The 16,764-nt window shown below is 46.9% G+C and overlaps 1 protein-coding gene across 2 annotated transcripts; it reads left to right on the top strand.

Moving 5' to 3' along the window:
- Nucleotides 1–2,305: 2,305 nt before the first annotated feature.
- Nucleotides 2,306–8,394, top strand: LOC144736130 (RNA guanine-N7 methyltransferase activating subunit-like). 2 transcript variants are annotated; one of them, XM_078618689.1, is made up of 3 exons: nt 2,306–2,424; nt 5,883–6,215; nt 7,019–8,394. In XM_078618689.1, exons 2-3 carry the CDS (start codon nt 5,890–5,892, stop codon nt 7,152–7,154), a joined length of 462 nt encoding a protein of 153 aa, XP_078474815.1. In that variant the 5' UTR covers nt 2,306–2,424; nt 5,883–5,889; the 3' UTR covers nt 7,155–8,394. The 2 variants fall into 2 exon arrangements, with proteins under 2 accessions (XP_078474815.1, XP_078474816.1); XM_078618690.1 differs by having other exon boundaries at nt 2,320–2,428.
- Nucleotides 8,395–16,764: the final 8,370 nt, after the last annotated feature.

The following is a 16,764-nucleotide window of genomic DNA, read 5'->3' as shown; positions in this document are numbered from 1 at the left end:
TAGACTTTCTATGGGAACCGGTTCCCTATCTCTTGACATAGCCCCATAGACTTTCTATGGGAACCGGTTCCCTATCTCTTAACATGGCCCCATAAACTTTCTATGGGAACCGGTCCCCTATCTCTTAACATGGCCCCATAGACTTTCTATGGGAACCGGTTCCCTATCTCTTAACATTGCCCCATAGACTTTCTATGGGAACCGGTTCCCCATCTCTTAACATGGCCCCATAGACTTTCTATGGGAACCGGTTCCCTATCTCTTAACATTGCCCCATAGACTTTCTATGGGAACCGGTCCCCTATCTCTTAACATGGCCCCATAGACTTTCTATGGGAACCGGTTCCCTATCTCTTGACATAGCCCCATAGACTTTCTATGGGAACCGGTTCCCTATCTCTTAACATGGCCCCATAGACTTTCTATGGGAACCGGTCCCCTATCTCTTAACATTGCCCCATAGACTTTCTATGGAAACCGGTTCCCTATCTCTTAACATTGCCCCATAGACTTCTTATGGGAACCGGTTCCCTATCTCTTAACATTGCCCCATAGACTTTCTATAGGAACCGGTCCCCTATCTCTTAACATTGGCCCATAGACTTTCTATGGGAACCGGTTCCCCATCTCTTAACATTGCCCCATAGACTTTCTATGGGAACCGGTTCCCTATCTCTTAACATTGCCCCATAGACTTTCTATGGGAACCGGTTCCCAATCTCTTAACATGGCCCCATAGACTTTCTATGGGAACCGGTTCCCTATCTCTTAACATGGCCCCATAGACTTTCTATGGGAACCGGTTCCCTATCTCTTAACATTGCCCTATAGACTTTCTATGGGAACCGGTTCCCAATCTCTTAACATTGCCCCATAGACTTTCTATGGGAACCGGTTCCCTATCTCTTAACATGGCCCCATAGACTTTCTATGGGAACCGGTTCCCTATCTCTTAACATTGCCCTATAGACTTTCTATGGGAACCGGTTCCCAATCTCTTAACATTGCCCCATAGACTTTCTATGAGAACCGGTTCCCTATCTCTTGACATAGCCCCATAGACTTTCTATGGGAACCGGTTCCCTATCTCTTAACATGGCCCCATAAACTTTCTATGGGAACCGGTCCCCTATCTCTTAACATGGCCCCATAGACTTTCTATGGGAACCGGTTCCCTATCTCTTAACATTGCCCCATAGACTTTCTATGGGAACCGGTTCCCCATCTCTTAACATGGCCCCATAGACTTTCTATGGGAACCGGTTCCCTATCTCTTAACATTGCCCCATAGACTTTCTATGGGAACCGGTTCCCTATCTCTTAACATTGCCCCATAGACTTTCTATGGGAACCGGTTCCCTATCTCTTGACATAGCCCCATAGACTTTCTATGGGAACCGGTTCCCTATCTCTTAACATGGCCCCATAGACTTTCTATGGGAACCGGTCCCCTATCTCTTAACATGGCCCCATAGACTTTCTATGGGAACCGGTTCCCTATCTCTTAACATTGCCCCATAGACTTTCTATGGGAACCGGTTCCCTATCTCTTAACATTGCCCCATAGACTTTCTATGGGAACCGGTCCCCTATCTCTTAACATTGCCCCATAGACTTTCTATGGGAACCGGTTCCCTATCCCTTAACATTGCCCCATAGACTTTCTATGGGAACCGGTTCCCTATCTCTTAACATGGCCCCATAGACTTTCTATGGGAACCGGTCCCCTATCTCTTAACATTGCCCCATAGACTTTCTATAGGAACCGGTCCCCTATCTCTTAACATTGGCCCATAGACTTTCTATGGGAACCGGTTCCCCATCTCTTAACATTGCCCCATAGACTTTCTATGGGAACCGGTTCCCTATCTCTTAACATTGCCCCATAGACTTTCTATGGGAACCGGTTCCCAATCTCTTAACATGGCCCCATAGACTTTCTATGGGAACCGGTTCCCTATCTCTTAACATTGCCCCATAGACTTCTATGGGAACCGGTTCCCTATCTCTTAACATGGCCCTATAGACTTTCTATGGGAACCGGTTCCCTATCTCTTAACATTGCCCCATAGACTTTCTATGTCTGACCCCCCTCCCCCCCTTGGTGCGTGACTTCATTTATGGACGGCCCCAACACGTCATTATCTATGTTTTATTACGTCATTGATCGCATCGCGTGACGTTTCATTCGCGTGTTACCATTTGCTAAATGACGTCATGAACTGAACTACCCTTATTACGTCATCATCCATGTTTCATCACGTCATTGATCGCATCGCGTGACGTTCCATTCGCGTGTTACCATTTGCTAAATGACGTCATGAACTGAACTACCCTTATTACGTCATCATCCATGTTTCATCACGTCATTGATCGCATCGCGTGACGCTCCGGGGTCAAAAGTGCTTCCATTCTCCTGCCGTAGTAAGTGAGTCTCCGTCTCCTCGTGTCGTCCCTGTGTCTCCCTAGGATGTTTACGGGAGTCCCATGGCCCCAGGGGATGCATAAGAGCCCAAATTTGCGGCTGTGGGAGAAAATACCCCCCCCCCATTCCCGCAAAACGAGAAAAAAAAACGAGCGGCCTAGTGTGAAGCCTGCCTCGCCTGTCAGCGCTGCCGGGATTTAGTGGCCGCGCCCGGCACGGCCCGAGGCCAATACCGAGGGTCGGGGTCTTGGGACTTTTTTGCTGCATGTTGTTGTGTGTTTAAAACAAGTGTCCGTAATGTATTCCCTTGCTCGGAATCTGTGCTGGACGTTCCACATTTACTGTGGCCCGAGATGGGAGGAAAGTCGTTCCATTACAATCAGATGTTGTTCGTGGTGGTTGATACTCGATTTATCGGCCCAGAACACATGCCGATGGTGATGGATGGATGCTTTGATGGTTATTGATAGCGGTGTTGATCACTGGCGTTGATAACTAATGATGGCTGATGGTTATGGCTGGTGTTCATAATTACAGACCGGTTCACGAACCAGCTTGCAGCACTGCCAGGTTCGATGGTTTAAAAAAATGTTTTAATTGCAATTAACTATATATGCCAAAATAAGTTAAAATGTATGGACGCTTATTCTTAGGTTTTTTCGGTAAAGTCACGTAGGTAAAACATTAAAATTAATAAAATAAAAATCACGACGTTTCGGAGGCAACACAAGCTTCCGTCTTCAGGTGGAACCGTCACAGCCACGACAGAAGCTTGTGTTGCCTCCGAAACGTCGTGATTTTTATTTTATTTTACTTTTATTAATTTAAATGTTTTACCTACGTGACTTTACCGAAAAAACCTAAGAATATGAATCCTTTCAGTCACGAAAGCTTCAAATCTAGAATGTATGGACGCTGCCTCGGTGGGACAGTTCGCACACTGAACTTGCAAGCCAGAGATCGCCTCTTCAATTAAACATTTCGGCGCAAAATTTGAAACGGTGGGTGCAAGTTCCTTAAAACGACCCACCACGTCTGTCCACCCAAAACGTCGTGGCGAGTGTGGAAGAGTAGGCCAAATGCCCCCTCCAGGGAAGAACATTCTGCTAGGATGGCATAAGTAGTTGTAGAGATGCACCTCGGGCTAATTGAGTGACCCAAAACTGTACGTACAAAAAAAACAAGACGAAAGCACATACAAAACAAGTATAACCCGTAAAAACAAAGTTTTTCACTATAAATCCTTTATATGCGAGGCGGCTAGAGTCCTCTCGTCCTCTGGCTTGAGATGGCTGCCAGCTATGGGTCAGATGATTGCATTGCACCATTAAGCAATTGGTAATTAAATATAATATTTTTGTCCTAAAAAGTGTAAAATTTTGGAAAAAAATTTCACGAACATTAATTGTCACGCACAACGAGTCTGTGTGGAAAATGTCAGCTCGATTGGATCACGGGAAGTGGGTTAAAAAACGACCGAAAGATTTGCACGGTCGTAAGCAAGCAAGCGAACTTAATATAAAGGATTTAATAAAAAATCAATCTTGAATTGCGAAAAAAAATTAATTCATTTGGCAACTCAATCGATTCCATGCCCGTTGGGCACCCACCAGACCAGTTCCGCTGGGAAGCTGCGTGGGCTGGGTGTGCCCATCATCAGGAGACTCACCGCTGATGCAGGAACCAACTGGCAGTGCATTCCATTTCTCAGTGTATCTCTGTGTGAGTGTGCTCCTCTGTTAAGTATGCGTTTCCGTGCGAGTCTGTTGGTCTCGTATGTGCCAGTGGTTTCTTCTCGTAAGTCTTTGTGTCTATAGGGCTCTGCAAATCTATGGGTCTCTGTGGCTGTTGGTCGCTATGCGTCTGTGGTCCCCAGTGTAAGTCTATGGGTGTGTGTGTCTTTAGGTTTCGGTGTAGGTCTATTAGTTCCTCGTTGTCATGCAACATATTTCACCACTGCCAATCCTGCCCCAGAAATTCGGTCTTACTATTCAGAGTCGCAGTTATATTCAATATGTTTTGTTTGGCTTGTTTTGTTCATATAATTATTCCTGTCTGTAATTTCCCCATTTTCCCCATTAGTCTAAATGTACATTGGCACGTAATGAATATAGATTGTAATGATCAATCTTTAGATTCATGTATCATAATTGATTAATCTGTGCGTTGTTACATGCTGAGATTGTCAACAAATTGGCTTGCTCAGATGACTCAAGTGCAGTGAGTTAAATGATTCTCAACCCAGTCACCAATGACTGCACCAAAATAAATCTAATTAAATGTGGTGCCACATTTAATTTAGTTTAACACGTAGCAGGCTTTCGCGACCAATATTATTCATAATCAACGTTTCTGGGTTTAGATCGCGTTATTTATAAATGTGTCGTAACCTTCCACCACCCAACACGGCCAATCAGTAAAAAAGTGTCACGTTGATAAAAGACAATTAGTTCACTGCTTTAGCCCACCGGTGTGTTGAAGCGTGAAACCACAACATTTGCAATTTGAGTAGTACGACGTTTCGCTGGTAATTGCATCCAGCATCATCGGGTAATTCGCCAGAATGGTGAGGCTCTGCTCTGTCTCCCGTTCTTATATAGAGCAGCAGCAGCAGGGTGATGTCATCATTACATTTAATTTGTTTTAATTTCTGCGCCGAGGTTTAAATTTCTTTTTTTAATGCCACGAACATTACTCTCATGGCAGAGCAAGCAAGAAAACTCTCTCCTGTGCAGACCAGAGGTCACTTGATGGGCTCTCAGGAGGTAGCTCTCTGGGACCCGGTCCCACGTTCCCGTTGAGTTGCACGTTTCTGCGCGAGTTTGGAATGGATAAATCATCTCGTTCTAGATTTGAAGCTTTCGTGACTGCAAAGATTCATATTCTTAGGTTTTTTTCGGTAAAGTCACGTAGGTAAAAACATAAAATTAATAAAAATAAAAAATAAAATAAGTATAACCAGTAAAAACAAAGTTTTTCACTATAAATCCTTTATATGCGTGGCGGCTAGAGTCCTCTCGTCCTCTGGCTTGAGATGGCTGCCACCTATGGGTCAGATGATTGCATTGCACCAGTAAGCAATTGGTAATTAAATATAATATTTTTGTCCTAAAAAGTGTAAAATTTTGGAAAAAAAATTTCACGAACATTAATTGTCACGCACAACGAGTCTGTGTGGAAAATGTCAGCTCGATTGGATCACGGGAAGTGGGTTAAAAAACGACCGAAAGATTTGCACGGTCCTAAGCAAGCAAGCAAACTTAATATAAAGGATTTAAGAAAAATCACGACGTTTTGGAGGCAACACAAACTTCCGTCTTCAGGTGGAACCTACGTGACTTTACCGAAATTATCTCGTGACGCTACTTTGAGAGGACAACATGGGTGACGGGGGGGGCGATGGTGGGCGGAAAATGACAAAACCTATTTTGCGATGCTCTCACCTCTTCCACTTCAGGAGGTGAATGTCAACCTCGCCAGGCGCAAACGTGGCAGAGCAGCGGAGCTCAGAGACGACGACAGAAATGGAAGCGGTGAAAGAGGCGATTCAAGGTGAGGAGAATGAGGAGGAGCAGGTGGAGAGGAGCGAAGAGGCGGAGAAGGAAAATAAAGAGGATGAGGACGGGGAGGGAGACGCGGGTTGCGACGACGATTACAATCGTCTGTTCGCCCATCGCTTCACCGCGGAGGACAAGGACTTCCAAGAATTTCTCAGCCGCCCGGCGGAGTTGCCGCCCGTCGTGTGGAACTGGAGGTCGCGAGGCGGTCGCAACGATCGCCGGTTTGACCGGTCAGAGCCTCGCACGTCATCGTTAACGTTTCCTCATTTAGCCATCGGACGCAGCGTCACCGCCGCCGCCGTCACGCCGTTACCGTCATCATTCCATCGTATATCCACAATCGCGAACATCGCCGTTCTATCATCTTTGTCTCACCATCGTCATCAACATCTCATTGTTGTCTCATCATTGGCTCATCACCACCACCACCACCACCTTATCGTCATTTCTTGGGTGTAATCCCATGATCATTCCGTCAACATAAAAAACGCAAAATGTCGATGATGGAATGATCGGCACTTTTAAATCTAGATTGAGAATGCATTTCTTTTTAACTGCTTTTTGTGTTTGTTTTTTTGTCCTTACCTTGCACCTCCCATTAGCACGATTGGCCACGCACGTCACCGCCACCGCCGCCATGTCGTTACCGTCATCATTTCATCGTATATCCACAATCGCCAACATCGCCGTTCTATCATCTTTGTCTCGCCATCGTCATCACCATCTCATTATTGTCTCATCATTGGCTCATCACCACCACCACCACCTTATCGTCATTTCTTGGGTGTAAACCCATGATCATTCCGTCGTCAACATAAAAAATGCAAAATGTAGATGATGGAATGATCGGCACTTTTAAATCTAAATTGAAAATGCATTTCTTCTTAACTGCTTTTTGTGTTTGTTTTTTTGTCCTTACCCTGCACCTCCCATTAGCACGATTAACCACGTACGGTGCGAAAGAAGTTGAACGTACATGCGCGCACGCACAACATCAACTCCTCGTTATCTCGCCCCCTCCTACCTACCCCAGGCGTGACCGCGATGGCCGGCGCGGCGAGGGCTCCGACGGAGGCTGGGCGCGGCACGGAGAGGGGGGACGCGGCTCCTATCACCGTGACGACCGTTTCAACCCGTACAGACGCAGCAACCCCCACCCATACAGATGAGGGGGTGCCATGGCAACGGCCTGGTTGCCCCCCCGCCCCGCCCCGCCCATCCCCAGATCCTCGGCACCACCCCCGCGTTTTCCTAGCCTCCTCTCACCAGCATCCAACGCTCATTCCCATGGTCTCACCCACCCCGGCTCCTTCACTTCTCCCACTGAACTCCTGGGCTTAGCCGACCTCATCCCTCGGCATTGGAGGGTCGCTCGTCGTACGCACGTTGTGTGTTGGAACTTCTTTCGCACCGTACGTGTGGCCAACCATGCTCATCCGGGTGGCGTGCGGGGGAAATCCCGACGGCGGTTTCGAATCCCGACCGGCCGCCCCGGTTATTACCGCGGCGTGTGCCGGCTGTTTAAAACGCCGGCGCCGCCCGCCTCACGGCGGACGTTGAAAAATCCCGCGACGGCTTTCGTGGCGGCGGCGGCGGCGTTGGCGTTGCAGTCCGACCTTTTGGCAAAAATTGTCCGCGGATCACTCGCGTGGGATTATTCGTGGCGAGTGTCGGTAGACGACGGAGCTCGCGCGGTCGTTGGTCGCGTCGGTTCTGGCTGCTTCCCCCGCCTGTCCGTCCGCGGTTTTTTCCGCGGGCCTCCGAGTGCTGCGCGCACGTTCCAAATTGCGCATCGGAGGATTTCCAGCCCTCGCGTGAACGACGCTGCGCAAACTTGACGCGTTGCCCCGAACCGCCACCAAGCTCGTTGACCCACCGGCGCCTCCCTTCGTGTCACCGATCTCGTCAACAATCGCCGGGGGAATTCCTCGCCTGGATGAGGCCGAGTTGAGGTTGTGGTCGGGTCCCACGATGGTGACGTCGCGAGACGTGCAATGGGGGGGGGGGGGGGAGGGCCGTGTCGACACCGCTCGGATCTTGAATATTCGGATCTTGGGTGAACCTGCCCAAGGCCACTTTTTCCGTAGCGGCTCGAATTGCGTCTTTAACCTGCACACGGGTTTAAAATCCACGCGTACGTTCCTCCTCCGCCCCCTCTCAGAACGTTAAATTCCAAACGCGCAGCTCTCTCTCTCTCAACGCCGGTCATTTTCCCACCCTCGTCAGCTTTTGTTCCATTTTTTTGGTTTTGGTTTGTTCGGTGACGATGTGTTTCTGGACCCCCAGGTGTCACGGCAGGTAGTGCGCACTGACCTTGTTCGTTCGTCTCCGATGATTGTTTTCTTTACTCCTCTTTGGTTCTTTCGGTAAAGTCACGTGGGTAGAAATAAATAAATAAATACAACTTTTCTTGCAGCGAAAACGGCGTCATTCGTTACGCGCACGGGCGGCTAAAGGCCCGAACTGCTAACGCGACTTTTCGATTGAAAGCTTTCGTGACTGCAGGGATTCGTCTTCTTGGTTCTTTCGGTAAAGTCACGTAGAAGGGAAATAATAAAATAATAAACATAAAACATAATACAATTATATAATAAAATAATATTATCTAATACTCTAATTTAATTTTATTATGTTTTATTTTTATTATTTTTTTATTTTCCTTCTACGTGACTTTACCGAAAGAACCAAGAAGATGCTAACGCGACCTCAAGTTTCGGCCAACTGGCAAACGCGTGTAGAGAGCGCCCCGGCCTTTGATCGTCATGCACAAGAACATCGGCAGTTCCTGAAGGAACAGTTTTGTGGTGGTCCCCCTTGTCGTCATGCTACAGTCAATATAAATGTGACCGCCAGACGGCAGCGGCGATGCAGAGATAGACAACTGTGGACCAGTTTCATCCTCGCTGGGACTTATGACCACAGTGTAATCGCATATCAGTACGGTTGGCTACGTACGGTGCGAAAGAAGTTCAACATAATCATCGCGTCAGTCGGGTCAATTTGCTGAATTGTATTTTCATGGTAACCTCGGTGGAATGAGAGGACCACAATGCAGTTCATCAGGAAATGCTGATGGATGTTTGCATATTGCACGACGTCTGCATCTTGCCGTTTCGAGGTGCCGTTTGTACTTTGGGCAAGACATCGCCGCATCTTGCAGTCTGCCAGTTAGTTTGTAATACAGCAAGAATTGGTGGAAGCTGCCCTCTGCTAGGATGGAGGACCTTGCGATCTCTTCGTAAATGTTGATAGTATGCCGTTGTGCGTTTATTTTTTTTTATCTACAAATGTTTATATTTTATACCGTGGTTCTTTTTCATTTACAAAAAAAAGCATCTTGGCCGTTTTTGGTTCGTAAATTAGAAGCATTGAATAAAATAAAACTTTAAATTAAAAGTGCTCGGCAAACGTTGAGTTTTTTTTTGTTTAATCCGAGCTGTTAAGCTGCTTATTGCGTCCGTCCCGTGTATCTCCCCGTCCGTGCGTCTCAGGCTGTGCATGTGGCCTCTAATCCAGCAGTAGAGGCGGCGAGAGTTGGTGGATCCATCTTCTTGGTTCTTTCGGTAAAGTCACGTAGAAGGGAAGTAATAAAATAATAAAAATAAAACATAATAAAATAATTCTCACGACGTTTCGGCCACAACGCAAGCAGCCGTCCTCAGGCGAAGACCAGGTCTGTCGGGGAGACAGCGACTAAATGAAACACCACCACGCTTGGCAGCGTATATTTAAGCTAGGTTGGAAGGGGGGGGGGAAGGGCGCCTTGACAAAATAATTTACATATCAAGAAGAATTTAGCATATTTATGGGAAATGCAGGTATGTGATTAGTACTACTTGTGAAATGCGTAGGAGGTTTTGGCGGGGGGATCGCCACAAAAAGATGTGAAACTCCCCGTGGGCGACGAGTAAGAGCCGCATCATGGCTCGCCAGGAGATGGCAGCACTGCGCAGCCGGTGGACTGATCTCCATCTGTCTCCATCTGTAAGGGGATCGAGCAGCGGTCGGGAACCTATGGCTCGCGAGCCATATATGGCTCTTCCGGTGACGGCATGTGGCTCCCAGACAATTGAGTTGAAAAAAAAATGAAAAAATCAGTTTGGAACTGATTTTCAAATACTTGTGATATTGCTTAATAATACTGTGTCATTTTAAAGTAAACAGAAATTAGTTTTGAAGATAAATTTCACGGGTCACGGGGCCTCAACGCCTGCATGAAGCTCAACCTCACCACGTACGAACCAGACTACTACAAGGCCAGCAGCAAAACCATGCAGCACCAGAAGTCGCATTAAAAGTAAGACATTTAATTTATGATACGTTAAAAATACTATATGGCTCTCAATGCAATATATTTAGAAATATTTGGCTTTTATGGCTCTCCCAGTCAAAAAGGTTCCCGACCCCTGGGATAGAGCGTTGCCCCTTTGCGCAAGGCCTGGGGTTTTCACGCGGGTGCTCCGGTTTCCGCCCGCGTGATTAATAAACATGACTCATTGTCTGAAATGTTAGTTTTTCTTTAGATAAAAGCCCAATGCATCGGCGGCAGCATCAGGGACCCCTCTTGGCAAAGAGCTGGACCGTCCCCGTTCTGCGGTAACGTGCACTGGTGCCCACTTTGTCGAGGGCAATATTGGGACGTGCATTAAATAATTAACAGGTCCCTGCGGGGTGGGCTGGTAGGAACGAACAAATGAATGGCTATAATAAAATGGAATGGCGGGGGTACGATACGAAGGGAGAGTTTAAGGCCTAGTTCTAGGCTTTAGGCCTAGCTGTAGGCTTTAGGCCGCTGTGAGTTAATTTTGAATTTAAATGTTTTAATTAAAAACTATCTCAGGGAATTATAAGGGAATGTTACACTTGTTTAGCCAGGAAAGCCTCACTGAGTGTAAAGGTTTTTGTAGAGTCCTGCCAAGTGTTTGCAGTAGGGGGCGATGTTGCTACACCTAATCGGACATCGGACGGACGGACGATATAATCTATTGTAGGCTGGTTCACTTCGTTCCTACCAGTATAAGAGTTACATTTATAACGCGCGCAAATTTGCGGACGTAATGGCCGCAACTCGGAGGCGCGGAGCGGAGCTCAGAGTCGCTCGAAAGCGCGTGGTTTGTAGAGGTGAGTTTGTAAGTGTCTCTTGAAGGAGGCGATTGAGGTGATGCTGCGAATGTGCAGAGGGGTGACGGCGTTCCAGACTGTTGGGGCTGCCACCGAGAAGCGGCGCATAGACACGATGACCATCCTGGATCTTGGTATCAAGAGGAGGTCGTGAGTCGCGCTGCGCAAGGCATCTGCCGTGTGCTGCGCTGCAAGCTGCTTGAGTCCTACCACTCGGTGCGGATTTACCGGGAAAGCAAATGAATAAGTACGTGTCCATGTATCTGTCTGTGCACATCTGTCTGTTGTTGCGTCTGTGTTTTCTTGTGTCCGTGTGTCGGTGTGTCCAACAGTCTCTCCGTGTGTCTGTCCGTGTGTCTGTACACATGTGCGTCCTTCCCTGTATCTGTCCCTCCGTGTGTCCCTCCATCCGTGTGTCCCTCCATCCGTGTGTCCCTCCATCCGTGTGTCCCTCCATCCGTGTGTCCCTCCATCCGTGTGTCCCTCCATCCGTGTGTCCCTCCATCCGTGTGTCTTGGTGAAGCTTCGCAGTCGCCGGGAGCCCACGATCCGATCGCTCGAAAAACATTTGACCACACGTCCCGAATTCTAGTGGCCGGGATCAGGTTTATTTGGGCAAAAAAAAAAAGTTTCGTTCCAATCTCCCACATCTACGGGGACGAAAATCCACGCATAATATTCCCAACATACGTTTGTTCTCAAAAGTATTTAATTTCGCAGGACGGTAACCGGATGGATGGGTGGGCAACACGCCGTTCGTATGTGTGTAGACGATCCATTTTAGCTCTGGTTTGTGTCTGCAATTTGTTTGGGCAATAACCCATTGATATGATGTGGCGATTGATATGATGTGGCGATTTAAAGCTTTCGTGACTGCAGGGATTCATCTTCTTGGTTCTTTCGGTAAAGTCACGTAGAAGGGAAGTAATAAAATAAAATATTATTATATTATTTTATTATTTTATTTTATTCTTTTATTATGTTATATTATTATATTATCTTATTATGTTTATTTTTATTATTTTATTACTTCCCTTCTACGTGACTTTACCGAAAGAACCAAGAAGATGATGTGGCGACTTTGTACACAAGCGTCGGTTCTCGTTGGGATGATCGCCATTACGAGAGAGAATTCGATTTGTGGAGGACGTCAAGTGGACAATTCGTTTCCCTCCCGTATCTGTCCCTCCAAAGCCGGTTTTGACATTTGGTGCCCCGCGGGACAAGGTCAGGGTTGTTGTTGTTGTTGTCCATGATTCAACGCCAAAACACCGTCTGCTGTTGCTTGGCTAAGGGCCCTGGGTGCAAGCCACGGGTTCGAGTTTGATGGAAACAATCCAAGCAATCTAAGACCTCAAATGAATCACCATCACCACCACCGCCACCGTCATCATGTCTAAGCACGTGAGTCAGGCTTGCTTAAGACCAATGCTGGTGACCTGCCAGATCTTCTTGGTTCTTTCGGTAAAGTCACGTAGAAGGGAAATAATAAAGTAATAAAAATAAAACATGATAAAAATATTATATTATATTATTTGATTGTATTATATTATTTTATTACATTTATTTTATTATTTCCCTTCTACGTGACTTTACCGAAAGAACCAAGGAGATGAATCCCTGCAGTCACGAAAGCTTTAAATCGAGACCTGCCAGATGTTTCGAGGCAAGGGGTGCTCTCGCCCCCTCCCCCCCCCCCCTCTCTCTCTCTGTTCCATGACACACACGTGTCGGTGATGTGCACGTCTTCTTCGAACGCTGGGGAGCCGGAAAGGCCCCTCTCTGTACCAGCGTGGACGGCACCCTCGTGGTGTTCACCTTCTGAAGCGCTCGCTCGTCACCGTGGCGTGCGCGATGACACCACAACCACCACCACAACCACCACCACAACCACAACCACCACCACAACCACCACCATAACCACAACCACCACAACCACCACAACCACCACCACAAGCACCACCACAACCACCACCACAACCACCACCACAACCACCACCACAACCACCACCACAACCACCACAACCACAACCACCACAACCACCACCACCACAACCACAACCACCACCACAACCACCACCACAACCACCACCACCACAACCACCACCACAACCACCACCACAACCACGTGACTTTTCTTTTGTATTGTGCGCGGTCCTTTCAGCGCCACAGCGCGTGGATTTGTAGCGTTTGTTTTCATTTGTTTGCTGGTGACTTTGTGTGTTTCATATCGAAATCGCCTCCAAGTGCTTTTGCTGCTGGCGGCAATAAAAGTTGTTTAAAAAGTCAAAAGTCTGTTCCATGCAGCCAGTTTTGAAAAAAAGTTAGAGGTCCGTATTTGGGCCACTGGGTGCGTTGCAAGTGGAGTTTCAGCCAAAATCGTGAACGGCTTTCGGCATGCGGCCATGCAGCGTTAGAGATGTGGGTGCCTTTCTTTCTAGATTTATTTTATTATATTTTAATTTTATTAATTTTAATGTTTTACCTACGTGACTTTACCGAAAAAACCTGAGAATATGGGGCCTTTCTTCTCGGTATATCAAAATAAAACAGTTGTGTTCAGATGTTAAAACATTAAATAAAAAAACTATTTGGTTCTTTCGGTAAAATCCCTTTTTAAGGAATCCTGTTTGTATTAACCGCACATACTTTGTGGTAAACATGCAAACCAAAAAAGACACGCTCTCGTCTATATGATGCATTCTCTACATAAGTAGTGGTAGCTACTACTACATATGTAGCTACTACTACATATGTAGCTACTACTACATATGTAGCTACTACTACATATGTAGCTACTACTACATAAGTAGTGGTAGCTACTACTACATATGTAGCTACTACTACATATGTAGCTACTACTACATATGTAGCTACTACTACATAAGTAGTGGTAGCTACTACTACATATGTAGCTACTACTTCATATGTAGCTACTACTACATATGTAGCTACTACTACATATGTAGCTACTACTACATAAGTAGTGGTAGCTACTACTACATATGTAGCTACTACTTCATAAGTAGTAGCTACTACTACATGTGTAGTAGCCACGACCACTACACATGTAGTAGTACTACATATGCAGTAGTAGCTACTACTTATGTAGTAGTAGCTACATAAGTAGTACTACTATACATGTAGTAGTAGCTACTACTACACAAGTAGTAGTAGCTACTACTACACATGTAGTGGTTGGTAGTAGCTACTACTACATAAGTAGCTACTACTACATAAGTAGCTACTACTACATAAGTAGTAGTAGTAGTAGCTACTACTACACATGCAGTAGTGTTAGTAGTAGTAGCTACTACTACATAAGTAGTAGTAGCTACTACTACTACCACTACTACACACACTTCTCCCCGCGTGCTTCCTGCCTCTAGCCCCGGCAAGGTGTCGCTGTGGACCCACGGACCCTCAAATTCAACCTCTCTGACCCCCCCTCCCCTCCTCCCCTCCCCTCCCCCTCCCCTTCCCCATCACCACCATCACCATGCACATCACACACACTATGGCACCATCACAGCTGTTACCATCACCACCATCACCATGCACATCACACACACTGTGGTACCATCACCGCCATCACCATGCACATCACACACACTATGGTAACATCACAGCTGTCACCATCACCACCATCACCATGCACATCACACACACTGTGGTACCATCACCACCATCACCATGCACATCACACACACTATGGTAACATCACAGCTGTCACCATCACCACCATCACCATGCACATCACACACACTGTGGTACCATCACCACCATCACCATGCACATCACACACACTATGGTAACATCACAGCTGTCACCATCACCACCATCACCATGCACATCACACAAACTGGTACCATCACCGCCATCACCATGCACATCACACACACTATGGTAACATCACCATCACCACCATCACCATGCACATTACACACACTATGGCACCATCACCACCATCACCATGCACATCACACACACTGTGGTACCATCACAGCTGTTACCATCACCACCATCACCATGCACATGACACACACTATGGCACCATCACAGCTGTTACCATCACCACCATCACCATGCACATCACACACATTGTGGTACCCTCACCACCATCACCATGCACATCACACACACTATGGTAACATCACAGCTGTTACCATCACCACCATCACCATGCACATCACACACACTATGGCACCATCACAGCTGTTACCATCACCACCATCACCATGCACATCACACACACTGTGGTACCATCACCATCACCACCATCACCATGCACATCACACACACTATGGTACCATCACCACCATCACCATGCACATCACACACAGCTGTTACCATCACCACCATCATCACTGTGCACAAGTGTGAGCTGTGAAGAGTTCTGTGTATGAGTCACGGCGGCTGGTTGGCAGCGTGATGAATGCGGCAGACTGAACTCTTTTTTTCCGAGCTGGTTTCCGGAGTGGCTCGGTCAATTCCCCTCCCCCCTCCCCAGTCTATACCCACCTCTACATACACACACACATCTACACACACACCTCTAGATACACACCTCTACACACACACACACACCTCTACATACACACACACACATCTACATACACACCTCTAGATACACACATCTACACACACACACCTCTACACACACACACACCTCTACATATACACACAGACATCTACACACACACACATCTATATACACACCTATACATACACACACACACATCTACACACACACCTCTACATACACACCTCTACACACACACCTCTACACACACATCTACATACACACACATCTACACACACACATCTAAACACACATCTACATACACACACATCTACATACACACACATCTACATACACACACACACATACACACACCTTTACACACACACACACCTCTACACACACATCTACATACACACACATCTACACACACTCCTCTACACACACACATACCTACATACACACACCTCTACACACACATCTACATACACACACCTCTATATACACGCACAAAGACAAATATCGCCCGGATAGCCTTAACAGACTGTTGGGGCAAGTGCTGTTAGCGAGCACATGTTAAGGCCCGGCACGACACACGAGGGGGTGGGTGGCCAGCACCACGCCCGACCGCCTTTGTCTCCCTCGTGGCGATGTTTTTTTTCTTTTACGCACCGCACGAGGTACTCATTTGAGGCTGAGTCGACCTAGGGGAGGCCCAGGAACCGGCTCAGATAATCTTGGTCGTGAGAGGGAATCGAACTCGGGCCGCCGGGTTTCGTAGCGCAGCGTAGCGCTCACCGCTTCGCAACGCACATCGCAGGCACCGTGACGATGTTAGGGGTCTTTCGATTTAAAGTTTTCGTGACTGCAGGGATTCATCTTCTTGGTTCTTTCGGTAAAGTCACGTAGAAGGGAAATAATAAAATAATAAAAATAAAACATAATAAAATAATTCAATTTCGATGTAAAGCTTTCGTGACTGCAGGGATTCATCTTCTTGGTTCTTTCGGTAAAGTCACGTAGAAGGGAAATAATAAAATAATAAAAATAGAACATAATAAAATACAATTCTCACGACGTTTCGGCCACAACGCAAGCAGCCGTCCTCAGGTGAAAACCAGGTCTGTCGAGGCGAC

Source organism: Lampetra planeri, chromosome 59 (genome assembly GCF_965212315.1).
Source record: "Lampetra planeri chromosome 59, kcLamPlan1.2.h2, whole genome shotgun sequence".
NCBI lineage: Eukaryota > Metazoa > Chordata > Hyperoartia > Petromyzontiformes > Petromyzontidae > Lampetra > Lampetra planeri.
The sequence above is the reverse complement of the archived record's forward strand: the minus strand, read 5'-3'. Positions and strand labels throughout refer to the sequence as shown.